Source organism: Aquila chrysaetos, chromosome 25, assembly GCF_900496995.4.
Source record: "Aquila chrysaetos chrysaetos chromosome 25, bAquChr1.4, whole genome shotgun sequence".
Lineage (NCBI taxonomy): Eukaryota > Metazoa > Chordata > Aves > Accipitriformes > Accipitridae > Aquila > Aquila chrysaetos.
In genome coordinates, this window is record NC_044028.1 from 1,940,500 (window position 1) to 1,966,730 (window position 26,231).

Below are 26,231 nucleotides of genomic sequence, written 5' to 3' on the forward strand. Positions count from 1 at the left end.
CGAGATCTCCGCGCAGTATAAATAGCGAGTGGTGGGGCGGTAAGGCCTTCTACTGTGAGAGCTCACGTAAGGGCGGCCGGGCGGGCAGTGTGGCGCCGGGGGAGCGGCGCGGCCTGCGCTCCATCCGTCCCCATCGGGACCGGGGTGGCGGCGGTATCCCGGTTAACGTCTCCTTCTCTCTGGTCTAGCAAATGGCGGACGACGCCGGTGCTGCGGGAGGTGCGGGAGCGGCCCGAGGGGGTTTCCGCGGCGGCTTCGGGACCGGGCTGCGGGCGGGCCGCGGGCGCGGCCGCGGTAGGGGCCGAGGGAGAGGCCGCGGGGCTCGCGGAGGCAAGGCCGAAGATAAGGAAGTAAGTGGTTGCCGGGGCCGGAGGGGGCTGCGCGGGGCCGTCCCGGGTGGCGGGGGGCTGCCGGTGACCCTTTTCCACGGATTTCTTTGCTAGTGGATTCCTGTCACGAAGCTTGGTCGCCTGGTCAAGGATATGAAGATCAAGTCTCTCGAGGAGATCTATCTCTTCTCGCTTCCGATCAAGGTAAGCTGCTGTGAAGGCTGAGGTAACGTGCAGCAGAATCTTAATCTGAACTGCAGAGCTCGCAGTAGTTGCTGCGTTTGCTGTTCGGGATGCTCAGGTTAAGAGTGGTCCTGTTAATGACGATGGGAGCCGAGGACCGATGCAGTCGCTTGTAGCGAAGTGTGGTGGGTTTTGTGTGTTACCTTCTGCCTTGTGTGGAGAGGGCAGCACGCTGCTCGAGTGTTTCTTTATCATAGTTCTGCTTGGTGATGGAAAAAGTTTTAACTTGCTATATTGGACTGCTTAGCATGCTAGAATAAGTTTATGCCTGCAAAATTTAACATAGTTAAATACCTATCGCTTAAAATACATGTCTATAGAATTGTTGAAGTTAAATTGTAGGAACCTTACTAGCTGTGTTGTTTTTGTTTAAAAAGCGTGGCCTTGTGTGACTGATTAAATGACTGACTCTTGCAGGAGTCAGAGATCATCGATTTCTTCCTGGGGTCTTCTCTGAAAGATGAGGTTTTGAAGATCATGCCTGTCCAGAAACAGACTCGTGCTGGTCAGCGTACCAGGTTTAAGGTAGCCTCTTTCTTCTGTTTTGTCATGTTGAAAACTTGGAGTGTGTTGTCTGCTGCTTTTTTGGTATTGTATTAATGAATTAGTTTAAATACCTTTATTTCTTTTAGCATCTAGTAAATATTTTGATATGGGGAGCAGCTTGTGTAGCTTATGAAGTTACTGTATTAACTTTAAAACCCTAGTAATATGTTCAAGTGTTATTGAAACAGCCCTAGTGTGAAATTAAGTCATGCTTGTGCAGCAATGTTGGCTTTTCAGGGCCTGTGGCGGAGAGCGAAGTCTCAAGTATAAAGAGGGAATGCTGTTTGGAAATTATTGGGACTTTTGACCAGTATGAGGGTGTAGCAGGGAATCGAATCCCAATTCAGCTGTTTTTGACTGAAGGACAAGCTCTAAGGGGAAAAATGGGCTTCTTGAACTGTGAGCTCTGCTGTGCAAGTTTTAGCAGGTGTTGTTTTGATTTGTACTTGGAGCGAGCTGCGGGTGTTCACTGCTGCGTATGCACCTTGGGTTGTTTTTGGTGAGAGACCCTGATGGACTGTGTTCTGCTGAGAGAGTGTTCCTGTGCAGTGCAGCTGACACTAAGAACTTTTTTTTTTTTTGACCCTAGGCTTTTGTCGCTATTGGGGACTACAATGGCCATGTCGGTCTTGGTGTTAAATGCTCTAAAGAAGTTGCCACTGCTATTCGTGGGGCAATTATTTTAGCCAAATTATCCATTGTACCTGTACGACGAGGCTATTGGGGGAACAAGATCGGCAAGCCGCACACTGTGCCTTGCAAGGTGAGAATGACTTGCTGGGCCCGGTCGCGGTGATCGTGCTGTAGCCTGTGTTTTGGGAGCTCTAACCCATTGTGTTTGCCTAGGTCACTGGCCGGTGTGGATCTGTCCTGGTGCGTCTGATCCCGGCCCCCCGTGGTACAGGGATTGTGTCAGCCCCTGTCCCCAAGAAGCTGCTGATGATGGCTGGTATCGATGACTGTTACACCTCGGCCAGGGGCTGCACTGCCACCCTTGGCAACTTTGGTAAGCTTTAGGCTTTCATGTTGTAGCTTAGCTGTACACGCTGCTGTTTTTGTCATTGACGGGGACACAACGTACCCTTTTCTGTAGTATTTTTTAATCTGTGTGGAATCAAAAGCTTCTTGTAGTCAAGCAGAAGCCAAGACTTCTGCTGATACCTTTTACAATGCAGGCTAGTCCTGCTGTAGATGATCCTGAAGTTCCGTAATAGTTAATTACAAGAAACTGTGTTTTTATATGTGCATTGATGGTAAAAAAAGAAATCTCCCAATCTGCGCGATTGCACTTGTTTGAAGTAGTGTAATTGTCGTAAATGGAGAGAGAAAGAAACTTGAGTTTTGTGTGCATTATCAGAGAGACCCTGCTGTGGTCTCCCTGTTCCTTCCTAAATTCTACATTTTTGGAGCTGCGTGGGCGGGCACTAGTGAGGGGGTTTCTGTAGCTGTGATGAGTGATCTTTGACTTCTGTCTGTAGCTAAAGCCACCTTCGATGCCATCTCCAAGACCTACAGTTATCTGACCCCTGACCTCTGGAAAGAGACTGTGTTCACCAAGTCTCCCTACCAGGTAAGAGTATTTCTGCAATTTGCAGAAACAAAGGAAATAAGAAGAGGAAGGCTCTGAAATACGAAGTAGAAATGTTGGATCTGAACTACTCCAGTCCCTCCCCCCCACACACCTTGTTGGAAAGGGGTGCTGTGCTGAGAAACCCATGATAGTGGCTTAAGAAAATAAAGCACTGGGTTTTTTTGGTTGTTTTTTTTTTTTTTTTTCAGGAGTTCACTGATCATCTGGCAAAGACCCACACCAGAGTCTCGGTGCAGAGAACCCAGGCAGCTGCTGTGGCAACGACTTAAGTGGTTTTTGTACCAGACAATAAAGTCATCAGTGAACAAGAAACTGTGATTGGTTTGACGGGATGGTTAATGCCTTGGGCAGATGGGTGAAATCTCTGCTGGGGATTTGAGTAGGTTCAGGTCTGTGGGCCAGAGCCTGAACATCTGTTGAATGAAATAGTATGTTACATTATCCTGATCATGTATTGATCCTAAATGGGGTCTAGAACCAGCTCTGAAGATTAATGTGCTGTCCTATAGCATGTAATCTTTACCCTAACTGAGGGAATTCTCTGCCAGGGCTGGGCAGAGCAGCACAGTGTTTCTCTTGGTTCATGGAGGTGGGGGAGAGCTCCAGAGGGGAAATCCCAGTAAGGGCAGCCAGAGTGCCTGGAGGTGGGGGCTGACTGTGGTTCAGAGGATGGTAACAATCAGCTGGAATGCAGAGCTGAAAAAGGAAGAATTCTCTTAAGTGCTGGCAGATCTTTTCAAAGAATGAGTCTAGATTCTGGTTGTATGGCAGATGTCTGGGTTGCACATTTATTGTAGAGGTCAACAGTGTCAAAGATGCAACACGCAGTATTCGATACACGCACCACCATGGGAGGTGCTAACCATTTAGATCTACTGAGATGCCTTTGCTTGTGCCTTTCTCTCCTCCATCATCCTGTGCTTCTGCTTCATCAGGCACGTCCTTGCATTTCCATGGACACCAAGATCACCATCTAAAAAGAAAGTCAAAGTCTAAAAAGTCTTCTAAAAAGAAACAAGCCTCTGGGTTCCACGGGAAGTCTGGGAGGTGGCTTAAAGACCCCCTTTTCCCGCATGCTGTCACAGCCGCAGCAGAGGTGCGCAGGCTGTTGCCGTACTCACATCTGTCCTGGTATGCCTTGGTGACCTGCGCCAGCTGCTCCATCTCCTTGGCGCAGTTCTGGAACTGGTTGGGTCCCTCCCTCTGCTTGCAGGCGCCTAGCCTTTCCCGGACTATCTCCACGATTTCCTGATCAAACCATCCTGCGGGAAAGATGATGACGAATGCAACCACAGCCAAGAGATGATAGAAAAGCTGAACAAAGGGGCGACGATACCCTCTGGAAGGTCAGCTCTGGGTTTTTACAGGATCCTGCCCTGTCCTGCAGCAGTGCTGTAGGAACCAGGCTGTGCAGGAGGATGTGTCCTAATGCCACCCTGCTCAGCTCAGGTGTGCTGCAGGGGACAGCAGGCCTACAAAAAGGGGTGTTCTGTAATGGGGTGGGCAGGAGGTGCTGCCTCAACACCCCAAACTCCACCAAAATGCTGTCAGTTCAAGACAACCGCTGCAGTTCCCAGGGCTGACTAACCAGAGCAGCGTGCTCTGCTATGGTCTCGCCTGGTGTCAGCCCAGTGACAGCCGTACCTGTCCCTCCTCCACTGTGCTTCGGCCTCGTAGAAGCAGAGGTAGTCGCCCTCCAGACACTCGCTCAGGTCAGGCACGCGGCGAAACTTCTGGTGGTAGTAGTAGAACTTGTTCTTGGCTTGCTGGCGCTCGATCCACTCTGCAGCAACAGCCCCACGGTCAAAAGCCCCTGGCCCACAACTAGCGAGCGGACCCCATGTCTGTGTCCAGCTTGGAGTTCCCAGCTCCTGTGTGCCCATCTGCCTGTCAGTCCTCCTCTCTGTGCTGTGTCCTTGTCTGTGTCCCATGTTCCTATGTCCCTCTCTCTGTGCTGTGTCCTTGTCTCTGTCCCTGCTGCATCCTTGTCTGTGTCCCATGTCCCTGTGTCTGTCCGTCTATCTCTGCTGTATCCTTGTCTCTGCCCCACGTCCCTGTGCCTGTCCCTCTGTCTGTGCTGTGTGCCATGCCCCAGTGTCCATCCTATGTTCTTGTGTGCATCCCACGTCCCTGTGTCTGTCCCTCTCTGTGCTGTGTCCCCATGTCCCAGTGTCCATGCTGTATCCTTGTCTGTGCCCCACGTCCCTGTGTCTGTCCCTCTGTTTGTGCTATCCCATGTCCCAGTGTCCATGCTGTGTTCTTGTCTGCACCCCATGTCCCTGTGTCTGTCCCTCTGTCCCTGCTATGTCCTTGTCTGTGTCTGTCCCTCTGTCCCTGCTGTGCCCCACATCCCTGTGTCTGTCCCTGTCTGTGCCCCACGTCCCTGTGTCTGTCCCTCTGTCTGTGCTGTGTCCCATGTCCCAGTGTCCATCCTGTGTTCTTGTCTGTGTCCCACGTCCGTGTGTCTGTCCCTCTGTCCCTGCTGTATCCTTGTCTGTGCCCCATGTCCCTGTGCCTGTCCCTCTGTCTGTCCCATGTCCACTGTCCATCCTGTGTTCTTGTCTGCATCCCACGTCCCTGTGCCTGTCCCTGTCTGTGTCTCATGTCCCTGTGTCTGTCCCTGTCTGTGCTGTGTCCCATGTACCAGTGTCCATCCTGTGTTCTTGTCCATGCCCCAATGTCCCTGTCCATCCTTCTGTCCCTGCTATGTCCTTGTCTGTGTCCCACGTCTGTGTGTCTGTCCCTGATGTATCCTTGTCTGTGCCCCACGTCCCTGTGCCTGTCCCTCTGTCTGTCTGTGTCCCATGTCCAGTGTCCATCCTGTGTTCTTGTCTGTGTCCCTGTGCCTGTCCCTCTGTCTGTCTGTCCCATGTCCCAGTGCCCACGCTGTGTTCCTGTCCCGCGTCCTCGCGTCTTTGCCCCGTGCCCGTCTCGCTGCCCGAGTTCCCCCTGCCCCCCCCCCCCCCCCCCCCCCCCGGGGCCGTGCCGCGGCCCGGCTCCCGCAGCCGTCGCCCACCGCGGTAGTGAGGGGGCCCGCCGGTACCTCGGACGAAGGTGACGGGCGCGTCGATGACATAGTTGAAGACGGTCTGGATGAAGGTGATCGGGTTGGGCACCGACGTGATCCTCTCGGACTCGGGGGTGCGGGTCGGAGGCACCTTGTACGCCTCCCAGTCCCTGTCCTCCGGCATGGCGGCGGCGGCGGGCCCGGCGGGAGGCGCGGAGAAGATGGCGGCGCCCCACACAGCCCCGGCGGCGGGGGTCAGAGGGCGCCGCTCTGCGCATGCGCCGCCGGGCCCGGTGCATGCTGGGAGATGTAGTCCCCCCCCCCGAGGCCTCAGGCTCCGGCCTGGAGGGGCAGCAGAGCCCGCCTGCACAACCGGGTCTATTGCCTCGATCTTTTTTCCAGTCAGAATCGCAAAGTCTTTCTTGCCTGGGCTGATGGAGGGATTTTTAGTCTGTCTCTACGCAGAGCTGCCGGCTGCACCGAGCTCGGGCTGCCCGGTGCGGACCTTCACGGCTCTGGGTGTGTGGTGCCCCATTAGGAACCTGTCCGAATGGCTGCCATTCGAGTTCAAGTTGTTTAGGAGGGAGGAACGTAAACCGAGACACCGGCAATTGACCTTTATCACACCGCAACTGTTACGTCCAACCTGCCAGCTTGGCCAAGTACGAAATGAACATAGCAGCGGGTGAAGCTAGGAGCTAAATTTGTGTCTTCAGACCGATAACCATCTTAAGTATTAGACGGGAGAGGCACTTACTGATAGCCTCTTTCCGCGGCTGACCTGGGCTGAAGACGTCCCATGGTTTGTAAAGCTCGGCACTGCTACCTTTTGATTGTGTGGAGAGGGACAGTGAGCAGGGCTGGGTTACCGGCGGTGTTAGTGCAGCTGAAATGGGGTCGAACTCGACATGTCTCCACTTGGGCTGGAAAATAAGCTCGGTGGAAAGTGCAACAAGGTGCTGGGACCGATCTTAGCAAGGAGGGAGTTGCAGTGGAGGTAGATCTAACCCTTCGCTGCTTGGGCTGACCCCCTGTTCCCCTGCCTCGAAGCCAATTGTGTGCGAACTTGTCCATGTCTCTAAAGTGCTGTTGCTTTTCTCTGCCTGGCTCAGCATGACCTTGCGATTGGGGTTTATATATTTAGCTCTTCTCATTTGGTTTTCAAGGTGCATATTTAACCTGCACATGTTCTTATTACTGATTCCTTTGGGTATCCTTTCCCGTTTCTTCTGATCTTTAGCTGTGCTTGCTTGGTGCCATTTGCCTTGACGACATGAAGCCCATGAATTCTTAGCAGGCCCTTTTGGTGTTGTAGACTACAAAATAATTCATTATAATTAACATCACAGAAGGGCAGACCTATTATTTCTCCTTCAAAGTCCTCAAGCAGAAGGAGGGAGATTATGTTCAAGTTTTTCTATTTCATTGGCACCGTTTGTCCAGAAACTTGTTAAATTCTTCCATGCACATGACGGAAGCTTGAACAAAATCCCATCCTGTTATGAGTTCTTTTTGTCATGTTGGAACCGAGGAAAAGCCCAGAATCCCTCCAGCATTCACTGATGTTAAAGGGGAGATTTCCTGTTGTGCTTTGGTTTCCCAGCATCTTCTGGGACCTGAAAATGAAGCTGACCTTTTTTGTTCTTCCTCTCCGCAGTCCCACCGCAAGTTCTCTGCTCCCAGGCATGGCCACCTGGGCTTCCTCCCCCACAAGAGAAGCCGTCGCCACCGAGGGAAGGTGAAGACGTGGCCTAAGGATGATCCCAGCAAACCAGTCCACCTGACAGCTTTCCTGGGCTACAAAGCTGGCATGACACACACTGTGCGGGAGGTGCACAGACCTGGGCTCAGTAAGGCTTGGCTGATGGAAGCAGGGAGCCACATCCAGGAGGGAAACAAGGGAACAGACTTGTTGGTGGGAAAGGCTGCTCCTGGGAATGGGCGGTGGAGCACTTAGCTTCCCGGCTATCTGCAGTAATGCTGTCCAGATCTTGGATGGCCAAAGGCCACTTCATGGCCAGTGTGAGCTGAGTCTGGGGGTTCCTGGGAAGTTCCCACACTGGTATGGTGACTAGTGGTTTGTTGGATCCTGCTGGCAGAAGGACCCTGCAGGGTAACTACCTGACAAATCCTGGGCTTGGAGCATCTTGCTGGGGAATTTTATAATGTTACCCTCCAGGATGCCCACAGGATTGGAGCCAAACTCCAGGGCAAGAACCATCCAATGTACTGCTTCCCCCAGCTTGGGGAAGATGGCTTAAAGTGTGCTGGGCCACAGGGTATAACCTGTTCAGTGTCTGGGGATCAAACCCTGCATGGTCCTCCAGCAGGTGGGAGATGGAAGGGCTGAGGCTGGCTGTGAGAGCAGAGTGTGACCTTGCCCCCAGCACGTTGCTGCCTCGCTGTAACATCATGGGCCATGAATGCCTTCAGGGAATGATCTGATCCTAGATGATGCTGAGCACCATTTCCCTTTGCTATCTTGCAGAGACCTCCAAAAGGGAGGAGGTGGAGGCCGTGACCATCATTGAGACCCCCCCGATGGTGGTGGTGGGCGTCGTGGGGTACATAGAGACACCGAAGGGCTTGAGGAATTTCAAGACTGTTTTTGCTGAGCACATCAGTGACGAGTGCCGACGGCGCTTCTACAAGAACTGGTACGTGCCTCCGTGGCTGGGGAGGGTCCCTGGGGTACTGCATGTGGGGAGTTCCTTGCAGGTCTTCTCCACAGGCTGTCCATGATGCCCAGCCATTGCAAACAACTCAGCTACTGGCAGCTGGCTCTGAGGTGGAGTGAAACTGCTATTTACTTAGTCATGCACAGAGACACTGGAAACAGCTTGATGCTGGGAATCAGCATATGCATATGTAAATTTATTCTAATAGTTGAACTAAGTTAGCTTTCTCCACAATATCATATGGCAGTGCGTGCTGCAGGTTCACTTTCCTTTGTGTAGGTCGGGCCCATCTACTCTCCATTAAATTGGGATACTTGAGCTGAGGCACTAAATGAAGGGAGTAAAACCAGATTTGTCAGGGGAAAAATTGATGCAGAATGTGACCTCTGGCCCTTGTAAACATCAACGTCCCAAATCCCACACCAGCAGAGAAGAAAATGGAAACATGAATTTCATAACTGTAGGAATCGTGTCTTCTGCGAAAGTGCCATTGAGATCCACCCACCACATGCCTCTGATCCCTGTTGGAGCCTGTTTTCTCCTTTTTCCACTTAGCTCTGATTTTGTGCTTGTATTTTGATGGCACTGAGCCAGTCAGTGGGAGACAACTGGATTCCTCATGCAAAAAGGTTTGAATTACCAGCCCTTTTCACAGCTCATTATTCACTTTCCTCTTCCCACCTCAAAGCCCTGTGTCGTGGCCCTGACAGTCAGGCGAGGTTCAGGTATCCACAAGTACCTTGTGCCTTCGGGGAAATGTCTGGCAAGGTGATCTGTCCCCCCACGCTGGGCTGTCTCAGGGCACAGCAAAGTGCAGAAGCACTTCACCATTCAGCTCTGCTGGATGTTAAAACACTTTTGTCGTAGGCACAAGAGCAAGAAGAAGGCGTTCACCAAGTACTGCAAAAAATGGCAGGATGAGGATGGCAAAAGGCAGCTGGAGAAGGATTTTGCGGCTATGAAAAAGTACTGCAAGGTCATTCGTGTCATTGTACACACGCAGGTCAGAGCCTCACGCTGGGGGGGGTGCAAGGGGGGCTCAGGGTCTTCCTCAGCTGGGGAGCGTGGTGAGGGCCTGGAAGCTGGGATCGTGGGGGTGTCTTGGTGGGGTCACAGAAGGCTGAGCAGGCAGACGCCGGTCAGAGGGTGTGGGACAGGGCGTGCAGGCGATGGGACGTGCTGGCCGACCTTTCCAGCTACCTCCTGACACCAACCTTGTCCCTTTGAGCCGGGCTCAGCAGAGTTCCTGGTTGGGGGATTGCTGCAGGGGGCTGTGGCTCGGGCACGCTGGGGAGCCCACACTCCCCATGGAGAAGAGCAGACTGCACAGAGCCTCAGCAGGTGGTGAGCCCTGTGTCAGCGAGGGACCTTAGGCCCCATGATCACCTCAAATTAGCAACGGGTGTCAAATGTTTGGGCAAAAATAACCCACGGGCAGGCACAGTTTTTCCAGATGCTGAATGCTGGATACACAGGGCCCATTTTCATGCTGATCCCTGGAGTTAATGGCTGCTTTGGAGTCTGGGACAGAGCTAAGCTGGCTCAAGTCTTTACTTGTGGTTGGCACAGACCCTCAAAGTCCCGCTGCATTGATTTGGCAGGGGCTTTGCACAGGGAGCTGGAACTGGGACAGAGCGGAGGCATCTCTTGGTGGGAACTAGAAATAACTGCTCAGTCTGGAAGCAGAGGTGGAGCACAACCAAAGGACAGGTGCTGACTCTGGCTCGGAGCACAGAGCTGCATCCTGGCTGGGCACAGCATTCAGCCTCAGACAGTGCTCTGGTGATGGGCTTCTCTGGGGCATTTACCATGGCTATTACTACTGCGCTTAACTCTTGGGGTAGGATGAGGCTGGCCTGTTCCTGTGCTCCCTGGAGAGAGAGGGTGTGCATCAGGTCCTGCCTGGAATGGGAGCACTGGGAGTGGGGTGGTTGGACTCAAGGACAAGGAGTTGGGTCCAAGAGATATGTAGGCATGCTGACCCAGGTCGCTGGCTGTTATGGAAGGGGTCGACAGTGTGGTAGGGAGGGGTGGTGAAGAGGGCTGGCCCTGCTCACCCTCTGTGTCCCTCACAAGTGGTGGGTGATGCGGCCCTGGCCTCATGTTCGTGCCTGGGAGGTAAGGGGCAACATTTTTCCCTAATGCATTGTCTAATGCAGATGAAGCTGCTCCCGCTGCGGCAGAAGAAGGCCCATGTGATGGAGATCCAGCTGAATGGCGGGACAGTTGCTGACAAGGTTGACTGGGTTCGTGAGAGGCTGGAGAAGCAGGTTTCCGTGCACAGTGTCTTCAGCCAGAACGAGATGATTGATGTCATTGGTGTGACCAAGGGGCATGGGATGAAAGGTACAGAGCAAGGAGACCCTTGCGAGGGGCTTGGTTCTGTCCTTCTCATATGGCACTGCCCATAAGGTAGTGTTGGGGGAGGGGAGTGTTAGCCAGGCTGAGAACCCACCAACTTATTGCACAGGGAGTAGCAAAAAGCCTCTGGACCTCAACCATGACATGCATTTCCATTGTAGCAGAGCTTGGTTTCCTTAATCTCAGGAAAGGCCATGTTGTCTGCTGTGGCCAGAGTTCTCCCAGGAGGCTCAGAGGCGCTGTGAGTATGTAAAGCCATTGCACTTCTCACAAATGCCACGTGTGTGGAGGTGTGGGTGTTCCTGTGCATGTGCGTGGATGTGCTCAGCAGGAACATATCACAGTCTGATCAGATCCATGGGAAGTGAGAACAGTTCTGTGCTCTGGCCTCTCATGGTGGTGACAGCTCTTGGTCTCCTTCCAACATGGTGTCTTCTGAGAACTGCAGAAGAATGATGAGACTCTCCCCTCCCCAGCTCTCAGACACCAGCCCTGAATCTCCCCGGTGTTCTCACTGCCCTGTCCGGTCACACTTTCAGGGGTGACAAGCCGTTGGCACACCAAGAAGCTCCCCAGGAAGACACACAAGGGCTTGCGCAAAGTTGCCTGCATCGGAGCCTGGCACCCGGCCCGGGTTGGCTACTCCATTGCTCGGGCTGGCCAGAAGGGCTACCACCACCGCACGGAGCTCAACAAGAAGGTATGGCCCAGATGGGCTCCCTCAGAGCACCACCGCGCCTTCCTGCCTTCCCTCCTCCTGTGCTGTCACCATCCTTCTTTGCATGGTGGCCTCTGTCCCCCCCAGCTTCTCAGATGTTTCCCTAGAGATCTGCAGTGCTGTTGCTCTCCTTGTCTTTCCCGGTGCTTTTTTCCCGCTCAAGGAACTCATCACAGGGGGCACATCTTGGTGAAAACCGCGTTATCCCTGTGGCATCTCTCAGTGAGGAGGCAGGATAGTCGCCGTCTGCATTTCCTTTCTGTTCCTAGATTTACCGCGTTGGCCATGGGATCCACGTGGAGGACGGCAAGGTGGTGAAGAACAACGCCTCGACGCACTACGACGTCACGGAAAAGACCATTACGCCTCTGGTAACGGCTGAGGGGGTAACAGGGCTGTGACTGGCCCTGCGCCCTGGCTGCAGGAATCCGAGCCAGGGAAGTAGTTCCTTGGCTGGGGACAGCTGCATAGGAAATGATTTGAAGGAAATTCACTGAAAGAAATGCAGTGATTCCTTTCCTTATGGAAAACCATCTCTGTGAGGTGTTTTTTCAGGTCTATTGGTAGACCCAAACATTTAACTTTCAGCTGATAACTTGGGCAGGAAATGAGAACTTTGTTTAAAAAGAAAAAGAAGTATAAATTACATTAGAAATCTAATACTTAACAGATAAATGTTTGTTGCTTGGCTTAAAAATTCACTTTTGCATATTAAATACCGTTAACTCGGGAGCCTAGCCAGCTCTGCTCTCTGTTTACCCACATCCCCCAGGGAATGAAGCAGGGTTACTGGTTCCCCAGCTCTTATGGGGTGCTCCTCAGCTGGGGTCATGCAGTCAGTGTGGCTGACATGCTCTGGTGGTCCCAAGCAGGCAACCTCAAGGGTGCAGAGGGTTGTTAGCTGAAGGACGATCAGTCACTACCTTCTTCTTCCCCAGAAAATGCCACCTGTGGACACGTCTGCTCCCATCCAGCTTTCCTGCCTGCCAACTGTCTCTCTGCCTCTCTCCACAGGGTGGCTTTCCTCACTATGGGGAGGTCAACAACGACTTTCTCATGCTGAAAGGCTGCGTTGTGGGCACAAAGAAGCGTGTGCTCACCCTCCGTAAGGTGAGAGTGCAGCCGGCGCTGGGAAGGGACAGTCTGTAGCTCTCTGTGAACAGATTCACCACGTGGAGAATGCTGCTGCCTCCAAGCGCTGGGCAGGGAGACTGGTCGGGTCCTTGACATTGTGTTGCAGAGGGGATGTGGCACATGAGTGTGGTGTTCAGTGAGACCATTCGCAGCTGGATGGTTTGTGGCAGTGTGCAGTCAGATTTACTGTCTTTGGAGACAGAAGCTGCAAGCCTTTGAGGGCTGTGATGCAGGGCCCAGAAATGGAAACCTTGGCCATAAGCAGATTGTGAGGAAACGAAATGCTAAGTGAAGAGCAGGCTCATTTCACAGCTGCTCTGCAATCCAAGGCATCACCTGCCACCTAAGCACCAGGGTGTTTCTCTGAGAAGGCAGATTTTTGTGGAGATATTTGGCTAATGGATGCACCTAGGATATTTCAACCCTGCTTCCATCAGAGCAAATGTCCAGATTTTCTGTCATGATAAGCCTGATGTATTGTGACTCTTCTTTTCCAGTCCCTTCTGGTGCATACAAGCCGCCGGGCTCTGGAAGCCATTGAACTCAAATTCATTGATACTACTTCCAAGTTTGGCCATGGCTGCTTCCAGACAGCTCAGGAGAAGCGGGCTTTCATGGTGAGTTATGCTCTGCACCGGCTCCAGCTCCCAGGCTATGTTTGCATCTGGGGCTAAAGCAACTGATTGACTCCAACCAAGCATCTGCTTCTCAGTATAACAACAGCCAAATGAGTGATCAGGACCGTCTTGCATAAAAGACAGGCATGAATTCAATTCACACAGCAGATATTATGCTAAGGAAGAACATGATGGTTGTGTGAGTGATCCAAGACAACCCAACTAGCAAATAATATACCATATGGCCAACCAGTTTCCATTCACCACAGGATGTTTTAAACAAGCAGTTAACTTGGCAGGCACTGCGTTGGACATATGGTCCCTTTCACCCATAATTGTGCACTTCTTTGATTTGTTTGGAATGATTTATAACTTTAATGATCTTAAGAGGAAAAGGTTGGGTCAAATTCAGACACAAATTTGCGATTCTTTTGTCAGGAAGCTTTCAAAAAGGCCAAGCAGTGTTTTTTTCTTAAATCCAGAGCAAAAAAAAAAAAAATTAAATAAATCCAAAACAAGCAGAGTTTCTTGAATAGTTTTGCAACCTACACCAGGCTGGTGCATAAGTCTGAATGTGAAATTGAGGAAGCATTAAGTAAGCCAGGCCTTCAGCTAGCAGAAATGAAAGAAACAACTTGGATACCACGCAGACGTAAACCATGTCTGGATCTGGCCTGTCAGCTAGAAGTCCCATGTGAAACAGGCTAAGCCTCCTTAGCCCTGGGAAGGGGGATTGGCTATGCAGTACCTTTGCAGAGCTCTTTAGAGGTTAAGCTGATTTCCTTTATCTCAGTGTTAGGAGCTTGTTCTGTGTTCTGCTCTTGCTGTCACTGCAAGTCCTGAGTACCTGTGATGTGGATCTTAGTGACAGGAGGTCGTTTTACCTGGTTGCAGCTGTTTTCTTTGCCATTTTCTACTGCGGGGTGAGAGTTTCCCCCATGTATACTGTGGCAAAACTTTACATTTGGCTGGAAGTAGAGGCACGTAAGTAATTCTTGCCGTCTGCTCCCATAGGACTTATTTGGTCTGGGACAACCTCATTTCTTAGCTGGTGGAAATCCCTCAGGGTCTGTTGAGTTGGCTGATGAGAATCTGTGCCTTTGGCTGTGGGAGGCCTTGCCTCCTCCAGGGCTCATACAGCAGCAGCTCAGCAGCCGCTCCACCACCGTGGGCTCCTGGTAGCATTCATCAGCACAATTACTGCTCCTCTCCACGTCCCCTGACTGCAGGACAGCCCGCCTGGCTCGGAGCAGGTCACTCATTGCCGCTTTCTGGCTGCTTTTGTGCTGTCCAGAGAAACAAACCCTTTGTGTGAGGGCAATGACGTTCCGCTTGTGATTCCTGCAGGGCTAGGGAGGCCCCGGGGGTGGTTCATGAATGGCGGCACAGAGCTTCCAACTGAGGAGCAGAGACCAGGAGCAGCCTTGCACAGCAGAAAGGGGCCAGAGCTGCATTTCTGCTCCCCGCAGCTCAGATGCAGCCTTGTAGGCCAGGATTGTCTGCCACTAACACTGAGAGCTCTCCTCTCTGCTCTCTTCCAGGGCCCTCAGAAGAAACACTTGGTGAAAGGGAAGCCAGGAGTGCAGGAAGAGCTGTAAGGACTGAGATATGCAAGGCTGCCTAACTGGGCACCTTCAATAAAAAGGCTTCAAGTCATGCCTGCTGCCTGTCTTCCTTCTGGAGGGGTGTCTTGCCTGTATTCAGCGCTGCCTGTGGGCAGCAGTGTGTCCTTGAGGCTCCTCAGCGGATAAGGATGGGACAAGTAGCACTTGGGACAGGGACTAACTGGGACAGCTGAGTGTCTGCTCTGTCCTCTGGATCCTCCCTTTCCTTTGCCCAGTGAATTTTTTCCCACTGCCTGCATTCACCAAAACCACGGTGAAGACTCCCCTTCCTCTCTTCCAGAGGAGAGCAGAGCAGGTACCAGCACTTCTGCCCCAGTTTCCGCTGGGAATACAGGGCCTCCCCGTTACCTGCCTCTGCCCAGTCTCACTGACCGTCTCTCCCCTTGCCGCCTCTCACACACACACACCCAGGCACTCCTTTTGCTGAGCTGGAAGTATGACCCGTGGACTTCTCTCTGCACAAAGCCCCATGATCCTGGCCGACATCCTCAGCAGGTGTGGGAGCTTGTGTACAATAAGATGGCTGCTAGGTAAGACTGGGCAGTGATGGATTTATTCAGATTTTGAACTCATTTCCCACCCATGTTTTCCTTGCAGTCCAGCTGCCTGCGGGGAGGGTGTGATGCATCTTGGAACTGTGATGTCTTGGATCAGCGGTGATCACAACTCCTTCAGTGCAGAACTGGTCCGGGCGTCCTGCACCCTCTTTGGGAACCAGACAGTGGAAAGCCCAGCCCTCCGCTGGTCCAGAGTTGCCCCCTTGACCAGGAGTCCTGGGAACCTGGTAGGAGGTGCATGAAGTTCTTGAGTCTCCAGCAAACCCCTTGCCCTGTGCCTGGTTCTGCTCTGAACGTGTGCTTGCAGTATTTAAGGAGGAGGCTCATCTACAAAAAGTGCTGAGGATGAGATGAACCGAGAAGCTCAGACCCCACGGCATAGCCCTGGATGCAGTCAGTGGCCAGGCCCTGGCTGGCCCCGTGTCCCAGCGAGGTCCCTGAGCTCCGTGCAGTGTCTCTGCCCTGCCCGTGGGGCTGCGCTTCAGAGCCTCTTCTCTCCCTTGGCTGGTAGGTCCCTGGGCAGTCCCCCGGTGGGTGGCTGAGGAACCAGGCCAGGGCGCATGATGGGAATGATGAGATCGTCCATGTTTGGCATCACCAAAATTTTCTGAAAAGAGGAATCCAGAATAACAAGTAAGTGGTTTTGAATACCGAGAAGTGACCTCGGCAGGAGGCACAGGATCTCACGTCAAAGACCGGGGCTGTGAACAGAAGGTCCTGGGCTCCCATCCCCTCATCAGCAGCTGACTGCGCCTGGCCCTAGGGGATTACCAGCTCTGGATATCTCAGGGTGGGGACAAGCAGAAGCTTTTCTTTGCCCTGCCCGCCTGTATGGCTTCAAGGGTGGTCATGGCAGGGGGCAGGGACTAGCACGTTGAAGCCATTCAAATGGGCAGCACTTTGGGGGGATTTGGCTACCCAAATATCTGTGGGGACATTTCTGCTCTTTGACTAGAGGTCTCAAAGGTGAGAGGCTGAAAACAATCCAGCGGGTGCCTTGTGATGGTAAATCTCCCAAACATTCCAAAACCAGAGTGGATGGGTGAATTCAGCCCTTCTGGGGGCTGTCTGCCTGAGATTTGCTGACACTCCTAATCCTCCCTGCTTGGGGCAGGGCTGCGCATGCTGGGAGGAAACCACTTTTCCTCACGGACTCTAGTCCTCAGAGCACCAGCCCTTGGAGCTGGTTACTTAGGTTGTGTTTCTTGACTGTCCAAAGCTGGACAGAGCAGATCAGATATTGGCTTTTTGTAGTGATAACCCTGGTCCAAACTGAGGTCTGATTATCTCTGATCTCAGCAATGCCCATGGTTCAGTGGGATTTGCTGACCCCTTTAACAGACCAGGCACCTGAAATTCATGCTGCAGCTTCTTCTCGATCCACTCGGTGACATGGAGGAATGTCACCTCCCGCTCACCCAGCTTTGGGCGCACCTTCAGCTCCAGCTGAGGTGGGACTCGGAAGCTGTACCTGCGAGGGGAAAGGAAAGAGGCAGAAAGCCTCATGTCCCGAAGCCCCAGAGCCGGCTCCTTGGCTGAGCCGCAGGGAGCAAGGGGAGCTGGAAGGAGGATGTACGTGGGTCCCCGCATGGGAGGAAGAAGAGCTGGTACCAGACACGGTCCGTCGGCGGCGGGGGAACGTTCACGGCCAAGGTGCCTGCCAGCTCCTGCACCTCCACTGTCAGCAGCAGCGGCGTGTTGGAAACCTCCTCGATCTTCTTTTTGATAAACTCATTTTCAGTGGCCTTCTGGAAGTACTTGGACTTGGCGATCTTATCCACAAAGCGCAGGATCTTCCGGCTTGTGCTGTTGCCGCTGACATGGCTAAAGCGAGGGGAGCCACAGCTCAGCAGCAGGGTGAGACCCAGAGCCGTGCTGGGTTTCGGCATCCCCCAGCCTTCTGCCACAGCACCCCGCAGGGACAGGGGTCCCCTATGAAGGGCTGCCAAGAAGTGCCGGGGTGCCTGTGTGTGCCTTCCCGCAGAAACCAGACCCAAGCCCCTGTGCTGGCGTAGCACCGTGCCTCCCCCAGCATCTCCCCATACACCCCACGGTGCAGACCCCAAACGGCCCCTTACCCCTCGGTGCCAGGCGGCGGGACCCGCTCCCCCAGGGCTCCCGCAGGCTCCGCAACGGTGACGTCTTCCTCGTCGGAGGAGCCGGCGCTGGAGGACTCTGCATCGCTGTCTGCCAGCAGGATCAGCCGTGGCCTGGCCCTGCGAACCCCGAAGAGCATCACGGGGTGCCCTGGTGCCCAGCACCCTCTAGCCTCGCTCAGGCAAGAGGAGGATGAAACCCGGCCGTGCACAGCCTCCTTACCCCTCTCCGGCTGCCTCTGCCAGGCCGCTGTCCTCTGCAGCGCTCTCCTTCCCCAGCTTGCAGAGGTTCATCTTCGTCTCGAGTGTCATCTGCAACGAGCCGCTGTAGGTGACCTCCATGTCCACCCAGAGCCCTGCCAGGGAGAGGGACGGGGTGAGCTCCTGTCAGCACCGCAGGGGCTGAGGGCTGCTCGTCTGCCTGCTGAAACCTCCCCGCTTCAGGGACCGGGCTCTTACCTCGGTCATTGATGGTGGGGTTCGAGGCGCTGAGGACCAAGGGGATGGATGTACCCATGTCCAGCTCCGTCAGCGTCAGCTCATTCATGAAATATGGGAGCTGATGGAGAGAAACCACACGGGGATGGTCACCGCAGCCTGGCACCCGCCGTGGGTCCGCGGGGATGGGGCTCCCCTGGGTGCTGTGATGCTCCTGCCTCTCACCTTGATCTTGCTCAACTTCTTCTGGATCTTGCTGGACACTTGCTCGGCCCAGTATTGCTCCCGGAGGAAGTCCCAGAAGATGCGCCCCACCAGCGCGTTCATCCAGGCCATGCACGTCTCACTGCGCCTGGCCGTGTCGTCGCTGAGCTGCGGAGGAACAGAAGCCACGAGCCCCTGGAGTGAGGTGGCCCCAGGAGCGGTGGGATGCGCTGGATGGGTGCTCCCCTCCACCACAGCTTGGCTGCTCAAACTGCAGTGCTGGGAGGGAGGAGACAAACCACAGGACTGGAATTGGCTGCACGCAGCGTCCGTCAGCCTCCACTTAGCACTCGTGTCCCGCTCCCAGTGCTGGATTTGTCCCACTCACCTTTGTGGGCGTGGGGCTGCCCAGCGCTCCATGGGGGGGGGCTCTGGTCCAGGCTGCTCCCCACCTGCGCTGGCACGAATCGGGCCATGTAGGTGCTGTAATCCAAGAAAATCTGTCGGACGCTTCCCTCCAGGTCCTTGGGTGGGACAGCGGAGGGGATGTCCTCGGTGCTCCCTCCGCTGCTGCTGCCGCTGCTCCGCAGAGCTGGTCCCGCGCCTGGGGACACGGGGACATGAGTGGGTCAGGATGGTGTGAGAGGTGACGTGCCACCTGGCTGTGATACACGCGTGGTGATGTGTCGTGATGCACATGCGGTGACACGCTGCCCATCCGTGAACGCCAGTGACATGCCACCCACCCTACGCCGGCGAGGGGGATCCTTCAGGCTCTCCCTGCTGCTACAAACGCTCTTGGCTCTGGGCTCCTCCATCTGCCCCCCACGCTCACCACTGCCTACCAAGGGCTTCGTCCTCCCAGCACATGTGCAGCTCCCACCCCAGATCAGTCCCGGCACAGAGCAGAGGCCACGATGGCTGCTTCTCACCTGCCCTGGCTTCGCCGTGGCTGCTGCTGGGTGTCCCGCGGGAGGCTTGCACGAGGTGCTGGTACCACTCCTCCTTCTCCCTCCCTGTCCGCCCGAAGAGGTACAGGCACCTCTCCCTGCAGTCCCCCGGGACATCGTGCCCCAGCACCAGCGCCTTCTTTGTCCCTTCGTCCCTCTGCAGCTCTGTGTCGTGCTCCTCGCTGCTCCTGCACTCCACCTCCGCTGGGTTGGGGAGAAGAACGCAGATGGGGTATTTCTTGTTCCAAGTCCGCTTTCGGGCCAGGCTGGGGGGGCAGAGGAAGACCTGCAACACCGAGAGAGGCGGTGAGGCTGGGGTGCGGGGGGTTCTTACAAGGGGAGAGCCCCCTGCTCCCGCGGGAGGGTCCTTGGCACCGCCGGGCTCACCTTGGCATCAGTCAGGTTGTAGCAGCGGTGGCTGACGAAGGTGGCGTCGAGGATTTCCTCCTCGAAGGTGGCTCGGCGCGGGATGTTGCTCTTGGGGTAGGAGAGCTTGAGGGTGGCCCCATCCAGCGTGGCGAGCACCGAGTGCGTGAGGGAGGGGTGGAAAAGCTCGGGGTCGTAGACGTGCAGCTGGTTCATCCAGCCCTGGGTGGGGGGAGAGGGTGCCGGCTGCTTCCCGCTGTGCCGTACGGGGCGGCAGCCTGCACCCGCCGCGGGCTCGGCACCCCCTCGGTGCTGCCCCTCCAACCCCAGGCTCCCTTCCAGCCGGCACCCAGCACCCCATCCCGGACCACCCTTCTCCTACCTGGAGGCGGTGGGTTTCCTGCGGCTCGCCCAGGAGCAGCTTGGGGCGCAGGTGGCCCCGCGGTCCCCGTGCCACCAGCGGAGACTTCGAGACGAGGAGGAGGACGGCGAGGAAGCCCAGCGCCAGCCCGCAGATGAGTCCCAGGCAGAGGCCGGCGGCGTAGGGCGGCAGCGGCAGGACGAAGTAGCCGTAGGCGAGGAGGGCGATGAAGGCGAGGGCTCTGCCCGGCACCGTGCCCCCCGGCCGTGCCGGCGGCGGCTCCTCGGGGGGCGGCAGCTGGGGTTCAGCATCCCGCTGTGCCACCTCCACCACCTGGATCACGTCCCCGTAGGAGCAGATCTCGTAGCGGCAGTTCAGGATGGGTTCCCAGGGGCTCCAGTCCCGTGTCCGGCGGCCCCCAGCCCCGCGGCCCCCCATCTGCCCGGGGCTGCCCCCCGCCTCCTGCCCCCCGGCACCTGCCTTCGCCCGGGGCGTGGGGCCGCTCTCCTCGGCCATGAGCCGGCTGAGCCGGCTGAGGGGCTCCTGCACGGCCTCCGACAGCCGTCTCTTGGTGTCCTCCAGCCTGGCCTCCCGCAGCCGGAGCAGGGCGGCACGGCTCTCCGACGGCGAGATGCTGGGGGAGGACGGGGCCGTGCGGGACTTGGCTGGGCTCAGCCGGGGCTGGGGGGTCCGCGGGAGGTCGGCCAGGAGCATCCCCCCGGGCTGGGGCGAGGGGAGAGGCTTTGTGTCCCCGTCCACGGCGAAAACAAGCCCGCAGCCGTCCCGTCCGCCGCCGTCCTCCCTGGTGCCGGTGGGATGGAGCGTGAGCCCATCAGTGTCCCCACGCCAAGGCGAGCCCGGGGACGGTACCAGGGTTGGAGAGGCATCCGCCGCTGCAGCAGCCTGGTCTGCCATCGCTCGCATCGCCGATGGCGTCGGTGCTGCGAGGGAACGGGAGGAAGCAGCTCAGCTCCATGCCATCTCAAGGCACAGCATATCCCTGCCCTGGTCCTGCCTTCCCCATCAGCATCGCCATGATCCACGGAGCAGGAGCGGGGTGCCCCCGGGGACCCCGTCACCGTGGGCTGGGTGCCTTCCAGCCTATTTCGGGATGCCCTTGGGGCCGTGGAGCTGTCAGCAGACGCGAGGCTCGTGGCTCTTCCTGCGCTTCCCAGCAGGGATGGGATGGAGAGAGCACCGTGGTAAGATGAGCTCAATGATAGCCTGCGGGGAACCGCTTGTATAGCGAGGATAAACCTCAGCCAGGCAATTAGCAACGGGGCCTCTGAGAACCCAGAGCCGTAAGCCAGGTCTGCAACAAAACAAGGGGGATTTTCCCGCGCCAGGACATTCTGTTGGTGCCAGTGCAAGTGCGGGGGCTGTGAGGGGGGATGTGATGCTGGCAGGCAGGACTCTCTGATTCCTCTAAATGTTTCTTGCTTAACCAACAGTGGTTTGGCCCTTGCTTAATGCACTGCATGAAGCTGTAATGAAGCAAGCCCGAGCTGTGGCCCCCGTTCAGCACGAGGATGCTCTGGAAGCAGGGGGTCGGTAATGTCTGTTTTTACTGGAGGGGGCACAAAAGTTTTCCTAATGCATAAAGTCTCTGTAGCCCTGAGGGTGTTCCTGGCCATGGCAAAGTGTTGTCCCATCCCCAACAGCCACTGCGATCCCTCCGTTGCTGCACTCCTGCCAAAGCAACGGGGCTGACCCCGCTCCCAATCTGTGCCCTCTGCGTGATTTTGGGAGGGAGGACGGAGGCTGCAGGACAAGCTCTGCAGGGCCATCGTGGGGCTGAGCTCAGCACCCAGCAGGTTTGTGGGTCACTGCCCTCTTCCCCTGGCAGCATCCCTGCGGCAGGAGCCGGGATGGTGTCCCAGGGGAGCCGGGGCTGAGCATGACCTGGCCACTGGCGGGTGCTTCCCCTCGGGCTGCCTTACACCCGGCATCCACGTCGCCCTGGATCTTCAAAGCATTTCACTGCCACGAATTAATTACAGGCTGTGCCGCAGCTGCCTCCAGCGCCATTTATATAATCTCACGTTTCGCGGCTTTTGCTTTGCTTCTGATTTACAGGAGCCACTTGTTAACCCCAAATAATCCACGGGTGCTTACCCCGGTAATACCCAGCACTCGGCAGAAACCCCGGCTGTGGGGCTGGTGCCATCCAGCCCGCGGGCAGGGCTGCTGGCACCACAGGCACCGCCGGCACCCCCGGCAGACGGAGCGGTCCGGGGCACTAGGCAAAGCACCGAAACAGCAAAACGGGGAGCGAGCAGAGGGAAATGAGCGGTAGAGCTGGGCCTGAGGAAGGACCTTTTCCCTGATGCCATGGGGCCCCGTACACCTCCCACCCAAGCACGGCAGGTGGGGGGCAGCTGGGACCCCCACTTGCCTCTCATCGTGCAGGTTTCTCAGCGGCCCCACAGCCATCCCCAGTATCCCTATCGCCCTCCCTTGCCCTTGGCCGTGCCTACCAGAAAGCCCCGGGGCTGGTCCTCAGCTGCTCCTGCCTGGCCGCCGCTCCCCGTCCCTGCCGGTTTAGGGGGGCACCAGCTCCCCGGCGCTTGGCAAGGGCTTGGCACTCCTCTGCTTTGCCGTGCCTGCCTTTTCGTCACCACCACTCCGGTATTTGTGGGTTTTAAAAGCTAAAAAAAAAAAAAGACGACTGTTTCCTGAGAGACCATTAGCACAGTGGAAGACGGAGATAATAATAGCCTGGGTTTGTATGGGAGTTTTCATCTGGCAGGGACGTCAAGTACAGCGGGGGCTATAGATATGTTGCTGAAACGCAGCCACCTCTGGGGAGCGTGGGTGCCTGGGAGGGTGGGGAGCACCGGGGATGGACCCCACTGGGTGCCATGGCTGGACCACCAGCACCCCGAGATGGAGGGTCCACACGAGCAGCCCCGGTGAAGGCTTTGCTGCTGGCTCAGGTTTCAGAGAGCAAATATCGAGCCCAGAGGTACCCCCAGCCCTGGCTCCTCGGTGCCAGCACTAACCTACCATCCAGCCCAGAGCTCGTCCCCAGCCTGTGACCACAGGGGCATGCAGGTAGGGGGAATCTTTTTGCTCTTTATGGGGTAAATTGAATATGAATGTCCTTGCAAGTATTTTCATCCAGCGCCGGGGGTAGCTGGGTGGGCACGGCTGGGCGATGGAGCAATGGGGATGACAGTAGCTTCAGAGGCACCAGCAAACAGCTCTTGGGGGATGTTCCCCACAGCCTCCGCACAGCACCTGCCTTGCGGAGTTTTGTGAGCCCAGCCCCAGTGGTACCCAGAAGGGATCGGTGCTGTGCGGGAGGTCCCTTTGAGGAGCGGTGCTTGGGCCACCCATCCCGGGAAGGTCACGTCTCTGCAGAGCCTCGAGAGCTGCGAGTGCCCCAGCTGGGCAGGGACACAAGACCCCTAACGATTGCCGACCCCCCTCGCTGCTTTTGAAAACACCAAAGCCATAAACATCAGCAAGCCTCTCCGCTGGACCCAGGCTCTGAATTTCCTCTCCTTGCTCTCAGCTCTGGTTCAAATTCAGGGCTTGGACTTGACCTGGCACAGAGACAAGCTGCGGCCCAGACCGGGCTGGTGTCTTTGAGCATCTCCCCCCAAAATGCTCTCTTTACATGCCCGAGGCAGCAGGACCCTCCGCGGCACGGCACAGCACGGCACAGCGTGGTGCTCCTCGGCGTTAGCTCAGCCCAGGGTGCAATACCTACAAACCGCTTGGAAAGAGAGTTTCCCCATGCTGGGATCTGCCCCATCAGTGCCCTGAGCCGCTCGCTCCCAGGTGGGCACTGCTCGACTGGTGTTTGCTTTTGTTGTAAAATCAGGGAGAGTTAATTGAAAAATTGATTTCCAGCAGCCCTCTGCAGTTAATGAGAGGTGGCGGTGGCTGGGGCAGAGGGCTGGCACTGCTGGCGGGGATGGTGGCACAGCTCTGCCTGGGCGCAGAGGAGGCTTTCATCACCCAGCCAAACAAGCTGGAAATCCCTCATCTAATTATCTCCACAATATACCGCTACAGAAACCAAATTGCTGTGGTTATTAGTGCTGTAACTGGAGAGCTCTCTGCATTATCCTGTGATGAGGGAGCGTGGGGCTTTGAAGAAAGTCTCACTGCAACCTCAAGACGTAACTTTGGGCAATGGGTAGGGCAGCACGGGATCCCAGCTCTGTCTTCTGCTCCCGCTTCCACATCACATCGCTCCTTCTCAGGGGATTTACTGGTGGATACTGGAGCGGATTTCATGCTGCTAGGGGAGCGAGGAGCCTGGCAGGCTTCGGCACCGCATGAATGGCTCCAGGGCGGCTGTGTCTGCTGGGGTGCTCAGAGCTGTCCAGCCCCAGCACCCGGTCTGGTACCCAGTGACCCGCACCCAAAGCCCCCCCCCTCCCTGCTCTGTCCCAGGGCTTGAGCTCAGGCCTGCCTCTGCTACGGACTTTGCTTTGCCCCCATATCTCGGCCATCCCCATCCTCTGCCCATCTTCCCCAGACCTTCGCATCCCTCGTGGCATGGCCCTTGCAGCTCACAGGAGAGCTCTCAGCCCCGGTTTCACCAGGACACAGCCCTGGGGAAGGACCCAGCTGGTTCACCCAACTATTTCATTAGCGCAGGCACAGCTTCACCCTCTGAACTGGTTAGCAGCAGACATCCAGGTGGACGATGCTGCGGAGACACGGGGGCCCAGCGGCCGCTGTGGCTCCTTCCACTGGCAGAAAATCTGCGCCCCCAAAGGCGTACACGGCCCTTGAGTCTATTTGGAGCCTCTCCCGACACCCCGCTCGTCTGATCTCGGTGGATCGTAAACGAGGCGCTTTCAAAACAGCAAGTCACCCATTCTCCGCGCGGTGACACGGTGCATCCTCGGCTCCCCGCTGCCCCACGGTGCTGCAGCGAGAGCCCCTTCCTCCCCCTGCCCGGGTGCCTGCCACAAATCATCAATCCCTGGGGCTGGAGCGGGGAGCTCAGCCTGCCCGAGACGAAAGCCTGACCTAATTCAAACCGGCAGCATCCAGCGGGCAGGAGTGCTGGCCCCACGCGGGGTTTTCCATGCTGAGCGCTGGCCCCACGCGGGGTTTTCCATGCCGGGCACAGCCCCGGGGTGAGCTCCTGGCTGATGGACACGTTCGGTGGCTTTAGGGAGCAGGGACCCATCCAAGCGCTTTGCTGCGGGCTGCAGGGCTCCGGCAGCAGGGCCGGCTCCTTGGGACAGTCCCTGGCTTCTGTCCGAAGGGCGCCGGCATTTTTGCTCTTGCACCAAGAAAGGTGCCATTTCTGTGCGAGCCCGCTGGATGAAGACTCATCCAAGGCGTCCTCAGATAAAACTAGGGAAGAAGAGACTTGCGGTGCCTGGTTTTTTTGGAAGGAAAAGGAAGCCGCACGCAGCTCATCCCTTGCCAGAGCCCGCTGAGGAGCCGGCTGCCTGCGGTTCACCTTCAAAGCCCTTACCTTTGCCACATGCGGGGCTGCTGCCTCCTCCTCCTCCTCCGGGAGCCCCACGAAGGGACGCAGCCCAGACCCCGCATCCCCTCCCCATGCTGGCCTCCGTGGGGAGGGTCCCCACGGGTGACCCCTGGCTCTGCGCTCCCGGGGTGGCGGGACGGGGGGTCCCCACTGAACCTGCACCCGCATCCCCATCCACTGAGCCCCTGGCGTGTGCGTGGTGGGGGAGCCCCCGGTTTGTCTCAAGAGCTGCCCGACCTCCATCACCCACCCCGGGCAGCGCTGCGGGGGGGGGGCTGTGGTGGCCCCGGTCCCCTCCCCGCGGGTCCGCCGTTCCCGCAGTGCCGGTACCTGAGCCAGATGAGGGGTCCCGGTGCCGCCGGGCAAGGGTCGATCCTGGTGCTGGAGAAGGACGAGCAGCCCCGGTGCCACCGGCGAGACGGACTGGTCCCAGTGCCGGGGGAGAACCGGTGTTGGTGCCGGGGGCGGGGGGTGGAGGACGACAGGAGGGTCAGTCCCGGTGCCGGGGGAGGACCGGACCCTGTACCGGGGAAGAAGAGCCGGTGCTGAAAGAGGCCGGGCGGTCCTGGTGCGGGGATCCAAGGACTGCTGTCGGTGCCGGGAGAGGAGGGTCGGTGCCGGTGCCGGTGCCGGTGCCGGTGCCGGTGCCGGGGGTGAAGAGCCGGTGCTGGAGACGGAGGATATGCGTCCTGGTCCCGGTGTCGGCTGTGGATGACCGGTGCCGGGCTGAAGCTCCCCCCTCTCCAGCCGCCGGTGCCGGAGCATCCGCAGGACCGGACCGGGTCCCCGCTCCGCCCCGCTCCGCCCCCCCCCCCCGCGGGTACCGGGACCCCCCCCCCCCCGTAACCGTGCCTGCACCTCAGCGCCCCCCTTCCGTCCGCGGCGTGTGGGTCTCGGCGTATGTCGGGTTCGGTGCGGTTGTGCTTTGCGTGTTTGCAGTGTTCTG

At 56.8% G+C, this 26,231-nt stretch overlaps 4 protein-coding genes across 4 annotated transcripts; 2 read left to right on the forward strand and 2 right to left on the reverse strand.

The window, feature by feature from the left end:
* The first annotated feature begins 47 nt into the window (after positions 1 to 47).
* On the forward strand, positions 48 to 3,021 carry RPS2 (ribosomal protein S2). The gene is made up of 8 exons (XM_030001490.2): positions 48 to 66; positions 189 to 350; positions 444 to 533; positions 990 to 1,097; positions 1,708 to 1,881; positions 1,965 to 2,124; positions 2,597 to 2,688; positions 2,898 to 3,021. The coding sequence occupies exons 2-8, from the start codon at positions 192 to 194 to the stop codon at positions 2,976 to 2,978; spliced, it is 864 nt and encodes a 287-aa protein (XP_029857350.1). The 5' UTR covers positions 48 to 66; positions 189 to 191; the 3' UTR covers positions 2,979 to 3,021.
* A 448-nt stretch (positions 3,022 to 3,469) lies between these two features.
* Positions 3,470 to 5,982, reverse strand: NDUFB10 (NADH:ubiquinone oxidoreductase subunit B10). The gene is given in 4 exon segments (XM_030001493.2): positions 3,470 to 3,682; positions 3,831 to 3,971; positions 4,346 to 4,492; positions 5,753 to 5,982. Coding segments are annotated over 4 exon segments (537 nt in total). The 5' UTR covers positions 5,901 to 5,982; the 3' UTR covers positions 3,470 to 3,581.
* A 429-nt stretch (positions 5,983 to 6,411) lies between these two features.
* RPL3L (ribosomal protein L3 like) lies at positions 6,412 to 14,880 on the forward strand. Its single transcript, XM_030001489.1, has 10 exons — positions 6,412 to 6,518; positions 7,374 to 7,566; positions 8,205 to 8,373; positions 9,262 to 9,397; positions 10,554 to 10,740; positions 11,295 to 11,455; positions 11,743 to 11,844; positions 12,488 to 12,583; positions 13,105 to 13,224; positions 14,766 to 14,880. Exons 1-10 carry the CDS (start codon positions 6,516 to 6,518, stop codon positions 14,820 to 14,822), a joined length of 1,224 nt encoding a protein of 407 aa, XP_029857349.1. The 5' UTR covers positions 6,412 to 6,515; the 3' UTR covers positions 14,823 to 14,880.
* Positions 14,881 to 15,380: 500 nt separating this feature from the next.
* LOC115335584 (testis-expressed protein 2-like) lies at positions 15,381 to 26,097 on the reverse strand. Its single transcript, XM_030001488.2, is given in 16 exon segments — positions 15,381 to 16,013; positions 16,757 to 16,877; positions 17,018 to 17,230; positions 17,485 to 17,622; positions 17,726 to 17,858; positions 17,962 to 18,061; positions 18,166 to 18,312; positions 18,533 to 18,571; positions 18,573 to 18,748; positions 19,077 to 19,380; positions 19,482 to 19,682; positions 19,843 to 20,762; positions 21,937 to 22,060; positions 22,299 to 22,469; positions 25,616 to 25,911; positions 25,942 to 26,097. Coding segments are annotated over 16 exon segments (3,318 nt in total). The 5' UTR covers positions 26,051 to 26,097; the 3' UTR covers positions 15,381 to 15,887.
* Positions 26,098 to 26,231: the final 134 nt, after the last annotated feature.